Consider the following 21,591-nt stretch of genomic DNA (forward strand, 5'->3'; position numbering starts at 1 on the left):
AGAATGACTGGAGCCTACACAAAGACCAGATAACCCCATGCGGCTTCTCTGATTGAACTCATAGGGGCCCTCAACCAGAACACACACACACACACAACACAATGAAACATTCCTTTGACTAATAAAACCCGAAGATAAGATACTCTAAGGTTCTCATTCTTGTAACCCTTTTTGTAATGTGTTCTTATTTTAAGGCTTGCCTGACTTAAAATTATTTGCTCCTTAATTTCCTGACAAGGGTGTATTTTATTCATGTGTCAGAAAACAACATTGTATTTAACATCAGTTATACTCTAATTACTGATCATGGCATGTTAATGTATACCTGTTCTAATGCTGTATGCCCCTTTAAGGTCTGATGTCAGAATGTATACGAAGCTATCGTTTTCTTTTTACTTCCCTAATGAAAGTGCATCTTGTTTTATGTTTCATTTTTGTTTCTTTGCCTTTATAAGAACACAATATCGTATTAACATCAGTTACCCTTCGATTACTGATCTGTGTATATAATGTACCGCTGCCTTCATACCGTCATTACCCTTCATGTTTAGTAGCCAAATGACCACAAAATTATCGGTTACTCGTTTTTCAAACAATGGTGTGTTTTATTTGAGCACGAAAGGCGCCATACCATCTTAATACACCCTGGATCAAACTTTAAAGTCATCTAAAAGTTTGATAGCTAAACCATGCCCACAGACACCTGAAACAAAGGGAGTTTTTCCCTCCAAAATCCTGACCGAAGTATTGGTCATCTCCCCAAAGATGGGTGGAGTTCGCGACCTTTAAATTGTCACAAACACCACTAATCCGTGGTCAGACTTTCGGAACAGCTTGGAGAAGACTCCATCTTCCTTCAAAGAAGTTCCAGCAAGCTTCACTTCCAAGAACGACAACTGCTCTGATCTTCAGGAGAACTTAGAAGAACGTCTGACCCCACCCCAACTGACTTTTCAGAGATTTCTCTGTTGCATCCGGACTCTTGTTCAGTAAGCCAATGCAAGTAACCGTTTCCTTTACCAACCAATTTAGATGCATAATTTTAAGTAGGAATCTTTCATTGAATCATAAGGTGAATTTAAGTTTCTGTGACGATTTCCCAGTTAGGGTGTGATTAATTTTTGAGTCTAAGCTTGCCATTCCTTTCCTTCCTTTCTCTAATTTCTTCTTTCCAGTCTCTTCCTCCCTTAATTTCTTTTGTTTTACTTTATTTTCATCTTCATTTTCCCTATTTCTTTCGTTTGTTTGTGTAGTTAGTTTTATGTTGTGTTTTGTCTCATTCATTAAATGCCATATTTTTGTGCCAAATAAGTGATTGTCTCTGAGTATCGCTCACAAATTAAGGTACCTGCAACATCTGGTCTGAACTACATGTTCTATTAAGTTAATTTAATTTAAATTACGGTGTAAAGTAAAAGGGGAGTGAACCTTCCTGGGCCGGGAAGATACCGCCTTCATAGAATTAATAAAGGTTACACGGCCTGTTCGGCGGACGAACAGACCAAATAAGTGTAACGTTAATTCCATTACCGTAAATTTCAACTTAGGTTAAAATATTTAGAGTCACTATAACACATTACAATTACTTATAAATATTTACCTTGCTTCACGAGACAAAATCGCTACATATAATGGTGGAGAATGCGGGCATGTTGTTCAAACTTTGCTTTGTGAGCTAACTCAGCGTCAATTTACTGGTGTTGATTTACTGTGCGCTTGTGGTGAGATAGGTTGCAACACAGACTCCCCTTCAGTGATCGCTATTTGATTTTTATTTGATTTTATTAATTTTTTTATGAGTCACGATTAATCGAAAAAAAGAAAAGAAAAGAAAAGAAAAGAGAAGAATTTAACTGCAGTCATAATATTAAGAATCCCTCGTAAAGACGAAGAAATCTCTTTACTGCACATTTTAATATTATCAAGATCAGCTGTGGGGACGAAGAAATCTCCCCACAGTTCGATTAAAGATTGATTTGAGCGTGTTCCTCTTATCATCTTTTAAGGCCTTGTATTTGTATCGCTGTTGAAGTCATTGCGTGTTCCAATTTCGTTCAACTAGACGATAGCACTCCTTTAGGTTTAACCATCAGAGTAGCTAACTGATGCGTGCCTAATGCAGATCCAATCATAAAGATACTACTGACCAGTGTTGATTGGTATGTAAAAGGAGTCCCAAACCTTGATCAAGCATCGAATAAGAACAGCGAAGAAACCCTGTTCTTTTATTTATTTATTTGGGTGGCAGCGAAGAAAACCTGACCCACCCACTGTGTGCCGTTGAGTAGCACAAACTGTCGAATTTGTGGAAAGGAGAAACCTTTCCTCAGTAGTTAAACTGTGATTTGAGTAGTGTAACTCTTATCAGCTAAACTCTTAAGACCTAATCTTACATATCAACAGTGAAGGAAACCCTGTTGACTATATATACTTCTATTTTACCTTTATTATTAAGTTTCGTCCTCTCAGTCTTACAATTTTATAGAGGTAGCGAATAAAGCCTGCTTCCTTAATTTGAACCGGTCGAAATAAGGTCGCATGACACGTAGGGTCGAGACTAATCTTACCTCAAACGTATCAATCACACCCACTACTGAAATGATTTAGGGCACCACACTTCCAGATAAACACCAAGGGATAGGTTGCTAAGTAACTAGTACCTTTACAAGCACCCCCACTTCTAACCCCTATATTCAGTGTGCGTGAACTAACTCTCTCTCTCTCTCTTTCTCTCTGCCACCTGGTTTTTATGGTTTGTCCCTTCAATTTTATTTCATTTTTATTTTTGTATCTTCGTTTATTATTGTTTGTTATTCTTAATTTTTTTTTAATTATTTCCCGTTTTATTATTATCAATTTTGGTTGTTTTTGTTTGGTCACGTTTTGTTTTGTTACTATTAGTAGTAATTTTTTTCTACTGAATTTCTATTTTGACGTTTTGTTATCTGCTTTTATTGTTTTTTATTATTATCATTATTTGCATCTCTCTCTTTTCTCCCTTCTCATTTATTTTCTTCCCACTTGCACTCACTTATTTTAAATTAAACTTTAAACAGAGGGTGAAGCTAAATTTAAAATTCTGTTTCAGCTATTTAGTTTCAACTTTATAACTCTTCCCCGTCCAGGCCTCGTCCTGCTCTATCACCTTTGTGTTGTGAGTTGATCCATCTATGTTCATTCTATTTAGTTGAGGTGTAAGGTAAAGACCTAACTGGGAAATCATCACAGAAAAACTTAGCAAATTAAAGTAGCCAAATTTTTAGATTACCCATTAGGCAAATTGAGTGGACAGCACGTTCTCGCCTATTAGCGTAGGCCACCAATATTGTAAGAACTTGCATTGGCCCTTGTCTCAGTCTCTCTTCGCCAGTGAGCCAGCATGTCACGACCTTCCAGCCATGAGACACACCGGGATCAGCTAGAGACCTGGTTGAACGCCATGACTGGTACCCTTCTACCCGAAACTGCTGCTGATCTGCAACACCTGAGCCGGGAACAGCTTGATGACAACATGAGTGCGATGATGTCCCATAATCCTACACAGGACTATAGCCACGAGGAGCTGGCCAAGATCCTCGGATTACTGACCTACAACCTCATCGCCCGGGTAAAATGGATGAAGAAAAAAAAATCTCGTCTGCAACAGGAATCGTTGTCATTACAGATCCAATTTGAGGAGGCTCAGAAGAACCTGGCACAGGCGCACGACTAGCTAGACCCAGTCCAGGCAGAGACTCGGAGTCAACGAGAAACGGCAGATGAAGAGGACACAGAACTGCAGGAGAAAGAAAAAGGACTACAACAGGCCCTGACCGATCTCCATGCGGACCCAGCACACAGAGAACAACAGGAAAAGGACACTCAGGAGGAACTCCGACAAGCCAAGGCCCTTTTGATGAGCGCAGAGACTGAACTTAAGGATGGAGTTGCCAAAGCTAAGGCATACGAAAGGCATCTACAAAGTCACCCTGAAAAGGAAATACCCAATGTGGAAGTTCCCTTAACCAGTGGACTCATACCCCCAAAACGAGAATCAACATTTCAAAAGGGGGGTGAGAAATCCCGACTCAAGAACTCCCCAGGGTAGGAGACTTTTCAAGAAACCCCGCTTTCCAGTCACAGTGTGGCCCCTAAGGAATTGGACAAACTGGCTAGAAACATCCCTACTTTCACGCCAGACCCTGTAGGAGGCTATGACATACATGCCTACCTGCAAAACATCGACTTTCATTTACAGACTGTAGCTAACGTCACTACACGAGACCAACTCTACCTCCTCAGGACCACCTCCAGCTGCAAGGTGCGGGGCGTCCTGGATCGGCAACCAGACAAGATCAAAAAGGATTACCAGAAGCTTTGAGACTTAGCCGAAAAGCCTATGCCAAGCAAAGGGGGGAGGCAAATAATCGACCTCACCCCAGTCGACACGGCCCTCCAAGCATTGTCCAGGCTGCCAATCCTGACCACCACGATTCACCTGCCTTTGACCATCATAATCTACCGACCAGCCGACCTTCATAACTGTTGGATGACGAAGTTCCCCTTCATCAGAAACTTCGGCACCCAAAAGGGGGGTTTGAAACCGTCTGGTATAGGTCATTTTAGATTTCATGTCCCAGGCACCCTAAATTTCAACATCTACTCCTCAATTAACTGATGAGCAACCCAGTTTTACACACACACCTGGCTCCAGAATGACTGGAGCCTACACAAAGACCAGATAACCCCATGCGGCCCTAAACTCATAGGGGCCCTAAACCAGAACACACACACACACACACACACACACACACACAAAATGAGAAATTCCTTTTACTAATAAAACCCGGAGATAAGATATTCTAAGGTTCTCATTCTTATAACCCTTTTTGTAATGGTTTCTTCTTTTAAGGAAGGCTTGCCTGACTTAAAATTATTTGCTCCTTACTTTCCTGACAAGGGTGTATTTTATTCATGTGTCAGAAAACAACATTGTATTTAACATCAGTTATACTCTAATTACTGATCATGGCATGTTAATGTATACCTGTTCTAATGCTGTATGCCCCTTTAAGGTCTGATGTCAGAATGTATACGAAGCTATCGTTTTCTTTTTACTTCCCTAATGAAAGTGCATCTTGTTTTATGTTTCATTTTTGTTTCTTTGCCTTTATAAGAACACAATATCGTATCGTATTAACATCAGTTATCACAATATCGTATTAACATCAGTTACCCTTCGATTACTGATCTGTGTATATAATGTACCGCTGCCTTTATACCGTCATTACCCTTCATGTTTAGTATCCAAATGACCACAAAATTAATCGCTACATACATATATATATATATATATATATATATATATATATATATATATATATATATATATATATATATATATATACACATTAAAATGAAAGTGCAGTCATTTTGAACAGAACAGCCTAGACTAATGAAAAGACAACAGCCTTTTACTTAATGATTACCTGCAAGTGTATAAAGATAGGAGCAGTTTCCCTCAGATAGAACTAGTGAATCTGAAGAGCTCCAAGCTTGGAGCATGTCACATAACCATAACCTCAGACAAAGTCCTTCTTCTTCAAATCAAATAAACTCAGACCATGTTTGCTGGTAACTAGCTAACAGGGTCTTACTGCAGAGCAATACATGCCTCCTCAGGTAGGGTGTATATGGCTCCAGAGATCTTATGACTGGAGGATCACAAAATTGTGACTAGTTAAGAGTCATCAAAATTTGCTCTTGTTTTGTGAGAAGTGATATACTATTGTACTGGTGTCCAATAAACTCTAAATCAACAATTAAGATTTTAATAACACCGTATACAAACGTATACAGACGCACCTGTTGAATTTCTCTTCTTGCGATAGCTGCCGAGTATTGCCCGGGGAGATGTAGCTAGATTTTGTAGGCTGGGGGAAGGCAAGGCGTCATCTGGTTTAAACTCCGGCAGCTCAGCTAGGCGCTCCTCAAAATAAGTGTCTGACAACACTCTGTAGACAGACAGACAGACAGAGAGAGTAGAAACGTTTCCCTACCAAAAATTATAAAGAGAAAATATACAAATAAATAAATTGTATGTGTTGCGGGTTAATTATATACACCTACACTGTACCTACAATCACTGGACATTTGACTGAATTTAGCTGTCAATCTGTTATAATGGATCATTACAAACACACCCATGTACCCCATTAGTGGAGAGCCAGCACTCAGTCCAACATGTAAGTGTACAATATAGTTACAATTGATAACTCAGCAGTCAGCTGTTACACTTGTACCAGACACTCAGATATTTCCATGCCACTGCTCCACCAAACAAGTATTAATTATTATAAATGATTATACATGTTTAACTGTATCTGTAATAAAAGTCCACATTTGGGTCTGTGTGGTCTCGATTTTTCCTTGTGATTCTCATACAATAAACAGCCTAAAAAGGTTTATGGAACATATAAGAAGGCATAATAATATTTCCAGCTAGGCAACTGGGAACTACATTTTCTCTGTATGGTGACAGCAAATGAGAATTCAGCTGACAGAAGCTTGTTTTAGGAGCTCTCAGTTAATATCAGTTAGTGCTTCGGCTCAAAGCATTATTTTGTCCTATTTTTTATGTAATTTTAACTGACTCATCCGTTTTTATTTAGAAGATAAAGACTTTTGGCACATTGTTCAGTGATAACTTATGCTAGTTTACACCAATAAACTAGCATAAGTGTCCCTAGTCATAATGCGTAATGACCGCAATGTTGTTGGCAGTAATATTGTGTCGGATGCTGAAATCATTACATCCAATAAGTCTGATACACAACAAAACATAATTTCTCAGAGTTGATTTGCCGCTCTGCCACTCACTTGTCCACAGAGCCAGTGGTGCTTTTGAGAGGTGGAGGACGGGATTTGTTCTTCCTGAGTGCTGGAGTGTCACTTTGCGTTGGTGGAGGAGGCAGGTCCAAACCAAACACCTCTTTTTGTCCAGCCTGAGAAAAGAAAAGCAAGAAAAAAAAAGGACAAATGTAAAAAATGACCAAACATGTAAGTGCGGTATGACATATAGCATCATTCAAAACTTAATACCTCAATACAGTATTTATTACATTTTTAAAAAAAAACACCCTGAGATAGATTACAGTGTAGAACACATTCAGAAATACATATTAACTAAAAGAAGCCTACAAACTTATATGGACTCATATCATGTTAAGTGTATTTGCTGCTTGCCTCTCTTTCATGTTCCTCCTTGTTGTTAGTTAACAGACTTTTTGGCGCTCCCTCTGTTCCCCTGTCCCTCACTGCTTTCTCTACCCAAGTAGACCTCATTCCTCCACCATCTCTCTCACTGTCATGCTCAACTCTGTTTGCCTTCTTTCCATCTTGGTCTTCCCCTTCTTGTCTTGACAGAGGATGTTCAACTTGAACTTTGATCTTCTGAGGGCTCAGAGGCAGTTCAGGGGACGCTGAACTACTTCCTTTAAATGTGCAAAAATAATCAGGTAACAGGCCTAATTAGAATTACACAGTTATTTAAAAAGCGGTACCAATATCAATCAATACATTAACTGTAGTCCATAAACCACTAATATATGGTACAATATTAATCAATAAACTACACTTATTATATATAAATTATGCTAGCAACCATTAAGGATTTTTGTGGTATTGATCAATTTATATTTTTGTGCCAATTCAAAAAGACCAATTTGACCCAAGCAGACTTTAATAGACCTGCCAACCATAGTGCATGTAACCATCTGCATCTTGTGGCAGAACTTCTCAACAAGGCTGACAAGATTGTTTGGACGTTATAAGTGAAATGTTCTGAAATCTTTGGGCAGCTGCTATATTCAACTGATTAATGAACACAGTTAACTGATGTTAAATAAAAACAGGCACTGACCAATTTTATTTCACATAAATGAACCCAAAATAATCTTTATTTACATATATTTTCCATATATTTATAGAAACTGATGGCACAGCATCACAGGACATTACTAATCATGTGAGAATGGAGAAATGCGAGGTCTGTGTTAAATAGTTCATCTACAGTTTTTACGGAACTACACATTTTCATCTTTTTGTGTTTTAAATCATAGCAGAGAACTCTGCTTTTAAGGAACATGGACATCCTTATAAATGTGTAGTTATGTCCACTTCAGTGTCTGTTTTATAAAATCCACACTTTGGGAAGGTGAGAGTTGGATAAAACATTGCTTTATGTTATCTGCCATAGCAGACGTTGCTAATCCAAAGTATTGCAGAATCTTGTCTTACATGTTCAAATTTATGTGGATTTGCAATGAATATGGATTTTTTTAAAGAATTAAAGCCAGAGCCATTTCAATTTTCAAAGCTTTGAAAGCATGCCAGAAAGTGCCAATTTCATGGTGAGTCATGTAACTAGTAGTAATGAGACATACATATAATTATATAATTACCCAAATGTCTAATATCCGTTGTTTGGAAGTGTACGCCATTGTGTGAATGTGCTTAATGTTTACCTGAATGCAGGTGTGGGGTTGGACTAGCAAGCAGTCCTAACTCATCCATCTGATTTGAGGTGTTTGACAACACTGCTTCTTGGTGTGTATCTGCCTCTGGCCTTTTAAGACTTTCCATCTTCAACAAGACTTGTGACTGTGCATCTGTGAAGGTCTGAGAATGCAAGTGCACATTCGATGCTATAGATGTGTTCATATGAGGTGATGAGGGGGATGTCAAAACTGACAGAGGACTAGTCACATTTTGAGATGTAGTCGTCATGGAAACCATTCCAGTTGCTAGGGTGACACTTGGGCCAGGGTACAGAGCAGTCACTACCTGTCGACTGGTCTCTGAGGCTGTGGACTGGGGCAAACAGCTGGGGGATGGAACCTGAGCCAGGAGTGGAGGCTGGCCTGAGAGACACATTCAGAAATGAGGATTCATTCACATGTCTGTCAATAAGTTTGACCATTTTTTATTAATAAGGCAATATATTACATTCTAGGGCAAAACAAAACAACAGGCCAAAGTTATTATTAACAAAAGTGTTATCACTTCATCTTAATGCATCTTGTAATACAGTCTGTCTACCATTTGTAGGAAGCTAATAATAGATACTGAGTATGCAAATGTTACTTGCTACAAAGAATCAGTAAAGACTATGTTAATACTATATCAAGATCCTACTGTAACCTGTGAATATAAGTTGAACATTCACACATGCCTACTTCATTAGGCTTTACATTCCACTCACCCGCCACTATTGGATGCACCAGTGTAGGTCCAGCGGGCGCAATGGCAGTGAAACCCAGTGTGGCCATAGCAGAGGGCAAAAATGCTTGAGTTTGAGGGGGCACTGCTCGTTGTGTGGAGACTGCTGTTGTGGACCCCAGTGACAAAGGGGTAGGAACACTAGTGGTTGATTGAACATATGTAATCCTAAAATAATCAAATACAAGACTAATAAGAAAAAAAGATAATACCGCAGAAATAATAACTAGCTGAACATTTAGACACTGTATTATTTAAACTACAGTATTATTGTCACATTATCCAACCACTGCATAATTCATTTTATTCCATGTAGTTTAAATCCAAATATTAATATAGAACAAATATGAGATATGAGAATAGAAGAATTGAAAATATATCACTGGAACCCTGACTTCATTGGTGGGGCAATTCTTGCATATTCACAGGGAGTTGACACACATTTATATGGTCAATCTGTCCAACAGTTTAACTTATAGACTATATGGATTTAGCAGAGATGGTGAGTTTACCTTGTAGCAGATGGAGTCAGGAGCACTGTCTGAGGAGATGTGCCACCTGAGGCCATGACAGTTGCTGTTGCCATAGAGACTGGGAAAGATGCAGCAGGATGTACCGTTCTTGCAGGCTGGACATTAGTTTGGACCACTGGCATTGGGGCAATCTGAATAAGCTGCAATAAACACAACTTGCTTTAATTATGTTAATTATCCTTGAAATTTGTGTGGTTGTTGTGCGTCCTGACCTACCTTACTTCCAGGTTGCACCCCATTTTGAACAGGGAGTGGCTGAGCAACTAGGGAAATAGGTTGTGAAGGTGTAGATCCTGGCCTTACTGTCGTCATGGGAACCAGCATCTTGTTTTGTAAGACTGGAGACCGTGCTACAAGAGAAGAAGAAAGGAAGAGAAAGAGTGTAGGGAAATAAAAAGGAATAGACTATTTTGACACTAAATGCTTTGTTCAACTTGCTCAGATAATTATTAGTATTATATTATCAGTTATTATTATTATGCCTATTTTTTAATCTTTTGTATTTCTGAAGACTAATGCTGAAATATTCTCACAATACAGCTTTTAAAGAATTGTAATTATCGAGGATTTGTCTCATTTGGTGTAATTCTCCAAATAAAAATGATTGTGAAACATTATAACAATGAGACTGGTCAATAATAATTTCCTTGAATGCTATTTTGATATTCAGGAATGCGAAGTCACTCTCTCCATCTCACCTCTTCCTCCTGGGCTGACTCCTCCCACTGCTGGCACTGAGGCATATCTCACCCCTGGCCCAGCCCCTGCATGCAATCCATTAGACAATGATAAGTGTGTTGGCAGGGCAGTGGGCAGGGCAAGAACCCCGGCTGACTGGTTGGTCTGCTGCGTAGAGGGACTGTTTAGGGGAACTGTTGCTGGTAGTGTAGGAAGAATGTACTGCACCTGGGTGACTTGTTTGCCATTGGTTGGAGGGGTGAGAGAAGCTGCTGGGAGGAACTGAGGCTGAAGCAAAGAAAGGGGCAAGGCACTGTTGTTAGGTGCTCCATTACTGGTGGTGTGGCCTGGCAAGGGCTGAGGTGGGGTTATGAGCTGAACAGTGGATGGGTTTGGGAATGATCCTCCAAGAACTAAACCTGTGACTAAACCTCCTTGCCCAACAGGTTTGGGAGAGGTTGCAGAAAAGTACCCACCTCCAGCAATGGCCCCACTTCCTGCTGCTCCTCCCCCACCAATCAGAAGCTTGGGCTTCCCATCAGGGGATGGAGCCTCAAGAGACATGCCCCCTTCAGCAGGTTTGCTGGATATTGCAATGGGTGCACTGGTTACAGGTCTAACCACATTTGTAACTACGGTGGGGGCTGTTCGGACTGTCCCTGGAACCTGTAATTCTTTTGGTTCAGATAAGAAAGTGCCATTTAGGGTAAAGCATTTAGGGACCTGCCCTGATCCTCCTTCTCCCATTTCACCGCCTTCTCCCTTTCCTTCTTTTATTCCTTCACACAGTTCTCCAGCCTCTGTCTCCTGCTTTATCTTACTTTCTGCACTGTCCCCCTTGTCTTCTGTCTCTTTGTTTGCTGATTCACCTCCAGGAGATGAGAGCAAGAGGGGGTGAACCAACCGCTAGAAACGAGGTGTCAAAAAAGAACAAAAAATGACATAGTATTAACAAATATTCACTTGCTTTCCTGTGATTTTGAAATCGTGAAAGCATGTAAGCTGATATAAGTTGCATATCATAAACTGCAAGCCTCTGAAAAACAACCACAGTAATGTACAGTAAAGAAAACAGAAATTCAAGCTAGGTACACAACCTGAATGTAAATGTCCTGTAAGAATTTACCTTGCCATCAGTTTCATCTGCAGGGTCGTTCTCTTCATCACTGTCTGTCACTCTCTCTTTGCACTTTAGGTCTATTGAACCCTCTGGAAATGAATCACCTGTAAGTGAGGCATGAAGAAATATGAGACTCTGAAAATTGCATGATGCAGTATTAGCTTGCATTTTGACACTAGAAAATACACTGCTCACAAATTTATGGAAACAATTATATATCAAAATAAAACACCAAGTCAAGTAAACTTTACATATAGCAATCTATCCATTAGAAGCATAAATTATTGTGAATCAGTTTAGTGCAAATGAAAGTGACAACAGAAGCACTGGAGATGGAACAGCTATAGTTTTGTTATATTAGGGTTCCTATCACTTGCATGAGGCAATGCCTGCAACCCAATCAGGTTGCACAGGTAGTCCAGCTAAGGCACCCCACTTTTCACCAGTGAAACTGACATGACGTGATATACGGCTAAGTATGGTGACCCATACTCCGAATTTGTTCTTTGCATTTAACCCATCCAAAGTGCACACACACAGCAGTGAACACACACACACCATGAACACACACACGGAGCAGTGGGCAGCCATTTATGTGGCGCATGGAGAGCAGTTGGGGGAGACTCGAACCCACAACCTTATGGTTAGGAGTCAAACTCTCTAACCATTAGGCTACGACTTCCCCCAGGATGGCACACCCACATAAGCAGTCGAAAGAAACTTTGGTGTCTCCCAGTTTCAAGAGCATGCAGGAGATAATGGGAGAGGGTCTTATATTTGAGGGGAACTGGACAGTGCCGTATTAGGGCAACATCCCAATAGTAGGACTGGTATCTGCTCCTTTGCACAAGGAGGAACTGGAGGGGCACTGCCAGAGCCCTACAAAATGCAGCAGGCTACTGGTGCGCATGTTTCTTACCAAAATCAGAAGCAAACTTGATGAGGGTGACATTGATGGCCCGACATCTTCTAGTGGGACCTGTGTTCACAGCCCAGCACAGTGCAGCTCGAATGGCAGAGAACACTAGAATTGGCAGGTCTGCTATTGATACGTCGTTTTCTTCATGGATGAGAGCTGGTTCACAGTGAGCACATATGGCAGATGTGAAAGAGCTGCATGCAACATGACAGGTTTGGCGCTGGTTCAGTGATGGTCTGGAGAGGACTATCCTTGGAGGGATAATTACACACTGTACATAAGTAAAGGTTTTCACTTTGTGTTCTCAATATATTCATCACGATCCAGTGTGTGCCCTTCATTTTTTGGAGCAGTGCAGTATATAAGCATATAGAAGTCTGTGATTATAACAGTTTTTATTAACAATGCCACCAAAAGATAAATGGATGGACATTTGTGACCTAAAAAGTTTTAACAGAGCTACAAAAAAAAAGTCAGATCTAATAAAAACAAAGTTAATATCGATGATGATTAGAAAAGCATTTTAAATGCTTTATTGTTTTATAATGGTTTGGTGAAATTCAGACTGATCTCCAATTTCTCCTGCATGTGAGTCACTGCATCATCTGTGTTTCTCTCTCCCTCTATCCCTCTCTCCCTCTCTCTCTTTGGTAGGTTACACATGATACTCCTGAGATGATCCTGAATCTTTCTGCTCTCCCGGCCTGCTGATCCTGATGCCCTACTTCTGGTTGGAGTTCTCCTTACCTAAAAACCACTCACTGCTTGAAACCATGCAGATGTCTTAAGACTGCTATGATGGTTTTGCAGTCATTTACTGAACAGTTGATAACTTCAACAAAGTAGATTTCGTATTAAAATTATAATGAATTCAGAAATAACATGATGCTTATAATCATAAGTTGACAAAAAGCTTATATTCCTGGTTACATTATTGCACTTTAAAACATTAAGTGCACTATCCAGTTTCACCCACCCTTTTGAGTATGGTTCCTCTCAAGGGTTCTTGCTCATATTGTCTCAGGGAGTTCACCTTTGGCTTGCTCATTAGGGACAAACTGATTCATTAAAAAGGTATATATTGTATATATTTCTGCAATGCGGCTTTGTGATGGCGCATGCTGTTAAAAGTGCTATACAAATGAAAATTACTTGAATTTTCTTTTACTCTTTAAGACTCTGCTTGATTTAGGATATCGATGAGTTTTATCTTCAAGTGTTTGCGCTTTATTAAGATGGAATGCTTGTTTAACACATGATGTGATATGTTTAGTGGACAGATGAACTGAATTGCAAGCCTTGATACAACACAGAGCCATAAGAAGCTGTTACAGTCACTGAATTTTGTACTAAAGAAGCCATTACTCACCTATGACATCATCATCTCCTTCTTCCTCACATATGACCATTGGCTCTTCATCACTAGTTACATCATCACTAGTCCCACACTGTGAGATAGGAGGGGGGCGAGTCTTAAATGAACATACACCATTCTGATAAAACAGAGAGTTAGAAAGAAATAAGGTTGGTATTATCAAGTCTTTATACTGTTTATGTGTATGCACATTTCTGAACATACCTTTACTAGATCCTTTTCTTCCTCTCTTCTCTCTGGGCTATGAACTGCGTTCTGGGACAAAGCACGATGCCGTGTTACCTGGTCCCCTGCTGGTCCTCCCCAGTGCTCAGATTCTGTTGACAGGCAGCTAGGCCCTGCTGCTTTGTTCTCCACCCGGTGAGAAATAGACTGTGTCTCTAGATGGAGTGGAATCAGTACAGAGGTATATATAATAAGCACTTGTGTAAAGACACACACACACACACGTCAAAATTTCTATCCATTGTCAGATATTGAGCTTTTCCCCTTAGGGGAAAATTATTAAAAAAAAGTTAAAATTATTGTTTCATTTAAAACAGTTTGATGTAATTTCTTGTTCATCATGTGAAAGTGGTTACAGTCGATTCTGATCACAGCTGTATGCATGAGCCTTTTCAATACCCAGAGTAACAGACCTGTGCTTTCAGAAGCACTCCGTTCTCGTGTTTCTTTAGCCCCCGGAGTGCCTCTGCCCTCAGACAAAGACTTCCTTCTGTCCTTATTACACCACTTCCAGTCAGGGTGAGCCCTGAAATGAGCCTCCTTAACCTGAAACATAGATAGACTGATAGACAAGTGGACCAAAGAACCTGAAAGACAAACAAATCACCAAAAATGCAATAATACCTGGAAGGCAAGGTCATGGTACTTCTGCTTCTCCTTGGCACCTAGAGCATACCACCACTCACCCAGGATCTTACTGACTGTGCGGTTATCCTGGTTCGGGTGCCTCTGGTGCACCAGAGCACGGTGCCTCTTGCTGAAGATCATGAAAGCATTCATTGGCCGCCGTATGTGGTCCTTCTCTCTCTTTGGAAATGGGTAGAATGAAGGTACAGAAAAGGAACGTCTTTATAAACTAAAATAAACACGTAAATTACTTTCCACAAATCACGAGCTAAAGATGGCCACATGTTGAGGATTTATATAATTATCTTTTTGTAAATGTAACAGGGATGTAACAATCATACTTTATCATATTCAGTTTGACTTAAGAGGTCCAAGACTGATACAGTACTGGCATTTAATTAGTAAAAACAACAGTCATGTCCACTGTTCACTGCAAGACCCATATCAAACATACAGTGGAACAAATCAGAAAATATCTCAAATCTGACAGTAATCCAGTATTTCGGACAAGTTATTTTATTTGCTGTGTGGGATGTGGTAGACTAGTGGTTAAGGTGTTGGGCTAACAATCGGAAGGTTGTGAGTTCGATTCCTGGGCCCACCAAGATGCCACTGCTGGGCCCCTGAGCAAGGCCCTTAACCCTTAATTGCTCAGTTGTATAAAAATGAGATTAAAAAAATGTAAGTAGATCTGGATAAGGGTGTCTGCTAAATGCTGTAAATGTGTATACCACCTTCTTGTCACTGTCTTTGGGCAGAGCGCTGAGGGATTGGGTACGTCTCTTTCCTGGACCAGTCAATAGTCCAGGATCTTGGATTCCAACTGAGTAAAAGCTATTTAACCAAATAAAAAAAAGGGACATTTCAGAATCCTTCACTCTTGTGTTTGTTTATGAATTGCTAAACATGCATCATGAGTTTAGTTTAAATAACAAATATTTTCTCAGTAGTGAATTCTCAAATCGCAATGTTACAGACAGGCCTGTAATATGTAATATGTAGAACACAGATATTTACAGATCATCAGCATCACTCTCTGTCTCACTATCTCCTCCTCCTCTCTCTGCTGGAGGATCACCTACAGAAGGTGGCGGGCAAGAGGGTGATGCTCTTTCAGCAACAGACTGGTCATCAGTCATGAGAGTTACTCCACACTGTGGCTCTAAGAGGTGGCAGAAAACAGTGACAGAAACATTCATTTCAGTCTGTATGCTGAGGGGTGCAACTATGACCTTATTGAATTTCAATATTATTATTTCGAATCTGTATCACAGAATGTAAAATTTAAACTTGTGTTATAAAGAGCAATCTAAACTCTGAAACTGAATTTGTGGATGTATAGCTAAATGTGCAAAAATGAAGTGCATATATATCACAGAAGCATGTTGTATATGTTGTATAAGTCATTTATTCCGGTCATTTGTACGCAAAAGAACCTCAGTCATGTACAATCACTCAGACTGCAGCAAATGACTGTTATCACAGTGGAATCTGAAGCATTCATCAAATCGGTCTACGAGTCCTTGTTTTGTGAAATTGTCCATTGTTAAAAGTGTGACACCAAAAAATATTGTTACACTGAATTTAAATTCTTTGCAGAAGAGGAAACATCAGCTAACATTGACACTGATGATAAATAGTGCTGGTTAGGCAATGCATTTAATGTTTAGTGGATCTACTTCTTACTTATAGCAATATAATCTACCCGTATATTTTATATACATATATATTTATTAAACAGTTAGCTTTGACCTTGCCCCTTGGCAGCTGTCAATCTATAGGCCAATACCAAATCTCCTTTTTTATCTGGAGAAGAAATAAGGTTAAAATAAAAAAGGTTGAAACTCAGCAGTTTAAATTAGATTCTCATTTTGAAATAATACTGGTTACAGCAGTTTAAATTAGATTCTCATTATACTGGTTACAGCTGTTCATGCCCTACATGATCAGGGTTGCAGACCTGCCAACCTTGGAAAAAATTTTGGAGTAGCAACTTTCTGCAGTGACGCGGCGCAAGGTCAGGCACATTTGCTGGTCAGTGTTAAGTTCACATGCTCACTCATCACAACTTTTTACTTAGCACATAGTTCTCACTCACCACCATATCTAGTTATTCAACATACAAGTAGACCATGAAGAACTCTTTTATTGAAAAGGCAACATAAAAACAAAAACATGTATCTTAAACATTACTTAAATACATGGGACATTCTAAATAACAAAAATCAACAAATAGCATACTGTATAAAAATACTGTATAAATAACAGAAAAAACAAAGGGCTTACAAAAGGTCTTTTAAACTTTACAAATAACTGAAAACTGCTATGTCCCTTGAACACATGTCAGACAACAAAATAAATAAAATCTCAAAACCTGTGATATTTTTACACTAACAACAACAATACGTGGCTGCTACTAAAATAAAGAGTATAACGTTATGTGCATGATCGTTTGTGTATAATATCTGCATAATATTTTAACAACTGTATGTATTGCCATAAATTAGATCTAATGAACTAAACAGTAACTTCATATGTGACAACACATACATGTGTTAATTATCTCAGCAATAATGCAAGACTCCAGACTTCACTATGGTTTTACCTGGCTGATTATATAATAATGCCTCCCTCATCATTTCATTACTTTCTGCTTCTATTTCCCGGCTTTTCACAAAAAAAAATCTGATGTCCATCAGATGTGATCTACAGGAGCCAGTAACAATCAAGTCAGAATACGATTGATATTTAAAAAATGACATTAGTGCTATAAAAGGGATACTGCGGATATTGGGATAAAAGGGATACTCGCGGATATTGATTTCTGCGTGCTCGCGCCAGTTTGTCTTTTCCGTTAAAGTACGACGGCAATGCATTTACAGACATGACTTACGTTTCCTATATAAATACTGGCAAATAAAGTAAAACTTGATCTGTGCGTAAAACTTAAACTTGAGGCACAACACCGGACACTTGGGCACTTGCCCCAGTAAAGGAGTCTAACGACGCCTGTGGTTTGGCAGGCTTATTAAAATGGATGAAATTCACAATTCTGACCATTTACCTTTGAAACGTTAAGTCCTCACTTGTAAAAAACAGTCACTGTAAGAAGAATTGAAGACGGACAGAGACAGATGAAAACCACATTCATTTTGACAGCTCTCCGCTTGTAGCGTTGAAGAGTTTTAAACTGGCGCTATGATTGGTAGAATTATTATTTTCCCAGGTTGCTGCCCAATGCGGTTACACCCATAGGCACATTGCCTGGTGCTCAAATGCACAGACAGTTGTACTCAAAGGCATCATTTTTTTACAATGCGTATTTTGAAGTGACAAATCATAGCAGCGTACTTTGATGTCTAAATGCGTATCTGCTACACAAAATGCATAAAGGTTGGCAGGACTGGGGTTGTGGCTACTTGCTTGGCTGCTCAATCTCACTACAGCTTTTCCTACCACAGATCACATATTTCTTAGAGAGACTAGTTAGAGGAAAGAGAATTGCTCATTCGACTCATTATTATCACTTTGTAAATGTATATGCTGGCATCACTATATGTACAAATGTAAAGTTTGATCTTCTGCAGGCTCTGCTCTAGCTTTATAATTCTGATAGAAATAGACATACTTCTGCTAGGATCACAGGCAGCTACAACTGAACTGTACTGTGCACAACACACACACACACACACACACACACACACACACACACACACACACACACACACACACACACACACACACACTGTATTGACTGCACTGACATACACCAGATACACAATCTTCCTATATACACCATGTCTACAGCACCACCACATCAGACTGTTTACATGATGTTTTACACACAGTTTCTGCTCTTTACACATTCTGTCTTTCACATTTCAGTCACATGCTGTTTTACACTCATTACAATACCTTATATAACTGCTGCTATAATACTAATGTGTTCATTACAGGATTTCTGTACATGTACTGTAGAATATACAGTATGTTTACTGGTCAGTGCTGCTTTTGTGTGTTGTCTTTGTGTAATGTCTTGTATTGTTTGTTTGCAACAATAATAATAGTCCTGACTGTCTTTTGTCCTGCACGGTCTTTTATCCTGCATGGTCTTCTTGTTTTTTGTCCTGCACGGTCTGTTGTCCTGCACGGTCTCCTTGTCTTTTGTCCTGCATGGTCTTCTTGTCTTTTGTCCTGCAGGGTCTTTTTGTCCTGTACTGTCTTTTGTCCAACACTGTCTTTTGTCCTGCATGGTCTTTTGTCCTTCACGGTTTTTTTGTCCCGCACGGTCTTTTGTCCTGCACGGTCTTTTGCCCTGCACGGTCTTCTTGTCTTTTATCCTGCATGGTCTTCTTATCTTTTGTCCTGCACGGTCTTTGTCCTGTACTGTCTTTTGTCCCGCACTGTGTACAGCAGGTTGTACAGATACACTTTATGTGTCTAGGACTAACTTACTTCAGTCCTTATCTCTGTGTTTTTCTATGTAGCTTCATGGTCCTGGAGGAACGATGTTCATGTCACTGTGTGCTGTGTCCAATATACTGTATACGGATGAAATAACTATAAAAGCTTCTTGACTTGACTTGACAGCATGTAAAAACATAATAATCATAATATTGTAATTATTGACCCCAGTTTCTCAACTGAAACTAAACAATCCAATTAGCGACAAAACCAGTATGGTCCCTATTGTGCTGTGTGCCTTCATTGAGTATCTCAAATATATCAGGGTCCCTTGTAACACATGTTCTGCTGCTTTTCCAACATAGCAATGGGGGTGTGGGGTGTATTGTTGTATGAGAGGCCGAAATGTTTAAGAGGCTGAAGACCATACACTCTTGAGACCTGAACACTGAGCAATTTTTTTTTAAGAGTTTTGTGAGTGTCACTAAATGCAAATGAGCTACGGCATGATTGTTCTTTACATTTTAGGAGTAGCTGGCATTCATCAAAATATGGGACTGAATATTGAAAAAAATCAGCTTACAGAAATGTTTATAAATCTGGCAGAAAATGTAAGCTTGCTTGTCCTGTGAAAACATTTACACACATCTTTACTCATTGAATAATAAATTAGGCCCAATGGCCTTTAACAAAGAACAGTAAATTTTGGGCAAATATGATATTTTGAGCGACGGTGGGCAGCATGATTTAAAATTTGAACATGCTCCATGGTACCACAGGATTACTATTACTATCTACAGTCAGAATTCATATAAACAGGTTCATTTGAAATATGTAATCAGAATGAATTCACTGGCAAAAATCTTTGCATGTAAACACACAGAAATGTTAGTCTCTGTGTGGTGCTGGTTAGACTGGGGGCGTCCTGTGGTACTGTCTTTTCACTTGTCTACAGGGAAGATGTAGAGAGAGGTTGACAAATATTGCATAGTATGAAAAAAACTGCTGTAACACATGCCATCTAGTGGCTGATTGTTTTATTGCAATATTTAACTTTACTTCAAGCCTCTGAGAAACTGCTATTTACTTTATACTGAGGAACCTTATAAATAAACTAATTAACCAGCCAAAATCATCACCTTGACCCTAACATGAATACTAACATTGTAATATCTAGCCCTCTTGTACAAATAATTCTTACTTCAAATGTTAATCTTAACTTTGTATAACTTTGTTATCTATTAAATTAAATGAAGGAAACAATTTTGATACCATGAATCTTGGATTGGAATATATTTCTTCCAAGCTTTTATTTCTAGCATCTGCCGCCTACTATGCTCTATATACCGCAGTGTGTGTGTGTGTGTGTGTGTGTGTGTGTGAGTGAGTGAGTGAGTGAGTGAGTGAGAGAGAGAGAGAGAGAGAGAGAGAGCGAGAGAGAGAGGGAGGACACTAGGGCAGCTTTTGCCTACAAACCATCACTTTTCAAAATAACATTGTGAATCTAAATATCTGAAATGAAGCATGAAATTCACTTTCAGTTAGAAATTCAAGTTCAGATGGCTCAGATTTTTTTAATTTCACATTTAGATTGTCATAATTCAATCCCCATATGCAACATTCAGTCCAACATTTATTGCTTACCTTTGCTTTGTATTTGACCATCAGGATGGTTGGATGAATTTGATTGGCTGGTCTCCAGAAATGGAACCAGTGAATGCCAGGGAAACACTTGAACTGAGCGAGGCTCCACATTAGTCCAGACTATCAAAAGACAGAGAATCCAATAAGAATGTGTGATACATATAAACCCACCTTTACCAATTTCAGAAACAACAGATTTACATTGTCACACAGAGGCCCGTTATCAGCAACCAACAGTGTCATGGTCTATGGGTTCTTTGGAGGTGGTAAAATGGGAGATGTTTCGAGTGGAAGGAACCTCGTGAAAGGAAGGCTATCACAAGATTTTGCAACACCATGCCATACCCTGTAGACAGCACTTGCTGGTTCCAATTTCATCTTACAATAGGATAATGACCCAAAACACCATTCAAATTATGCCAGCATTATTTAAAGAATAAGCAATCAGCTTGAATTCTGACTATAATAGAGTGGCAAGGACAGTCTCAGGATCTGAACTCTATCAATCTGTTGTAGAAGCAGCTTGACCTTACTGAGGAGTGGTCCATCAAGCTAGTCCACCTTTTGGGAGATGCCTAAGGACCCATTTGGTGAAATCTCCTCAGAGTACCTTGAAAAACTGATAGAATGACGAAGGTCTGCCAGTATGTAATTGAAGCAATAGGTGGCTTTTTTGATGAAAGCAAAGTTTAAAGAACACATTGATCATTTAAATTAAAATCATTATTTCTAACTCTGACTACATGCATGTCCTGTTCATTTGCTATATTTTCTAATCTAACTAATTAGGAATTAATCTAAAAACAGC

The 21,591-nt window shown here is 39.3% G+C and overlaps 1 protein-coding gene across 3 annotated transcripts in view; it reads right to left on the reverse strand.

The window, feature by feature from the left end:
• The window catches only part of cica (capicua transcriptional repressor a), a 36,239-nt gene that overhangs the window by 7,576 nt on the left and 7,072 nt on the right, over positions 1-21,591 (reverse strand). For 2 of the 3 annotated variants that reach the window (XM_027163632.2, XM_027163631.2), the window contains exons 3-18: positions 20,784-20,903; positions 15,753-15,897; positions 15,470-15,569; positions 14,733-14,915; positions 14,522-14,654; positions 14,088-14,263; positions 13,878-14,001; positions 11,596-11,693; positions 10,490-11,375; positions 10,008-10,141; positions 9,771-9,931; positions 9,242-9,426; positions 8,505-8,900; positions 7,225-7,472; positions 6,859-6,983; positions 5,845-5,993 (exon numbers count right to left, since the gene is read on the reverse strand). In XM_027163632.2, the coding sequence (XP_027019433.1) occupies positions 5,845-5,993; positions 6,859-6,983; positions 7,225-7,472; positions 8,505-8,900; positions 9,242-9,426; positions 9,771-9,931; positions 10,008-10,141; positions 10,490-11,375; positions 11,596-11,693; positions 13,878-14,001; positions 14,088-14,263; positions 14,522-14,654; positions 14,733-14,915; positions 15,470-15,569; positions 15,753-15,897; positions 20,784-20,903 (3,363 nt within the window). The remainder of the gene's footprint in view (positions 1-5,844; positions 5,994-6,858; positions 6,984-7,224; positions 7,473-8,504; positions 8,901-9,241; positions 9,427-9,770; positions 9,932-10,007; positions 10,142-10,489; positions 11,376-11,595; positions 11,694-13,877; positions 14,002-14,087; positions 14,264-14,521; positions 14,655-14,732; positions 14,916-15,469; positions 15,570-15,752; positions 15,898-20,783; positions 20,904-21,591) is intronic. The other variant, XM_027163633.2, reaches the window with a different exon arrangement.

The sequence above is a fragment of the Tachysurus fulvidraco genome, chromosome 7 (genome assembly GCF_022655615.1).
Source record: "Tachysurus fulvidraco isolate hzauxx_2018 chromosome 7, HZAU_PFXX_2.0, whole genome shotgun sequence".
NCBI lineage: Eukaryota > Metazoa > Chordata > Actinopteri > Siluriformes > Bagridae > Tachysurus > Tachysurus fulvidraco.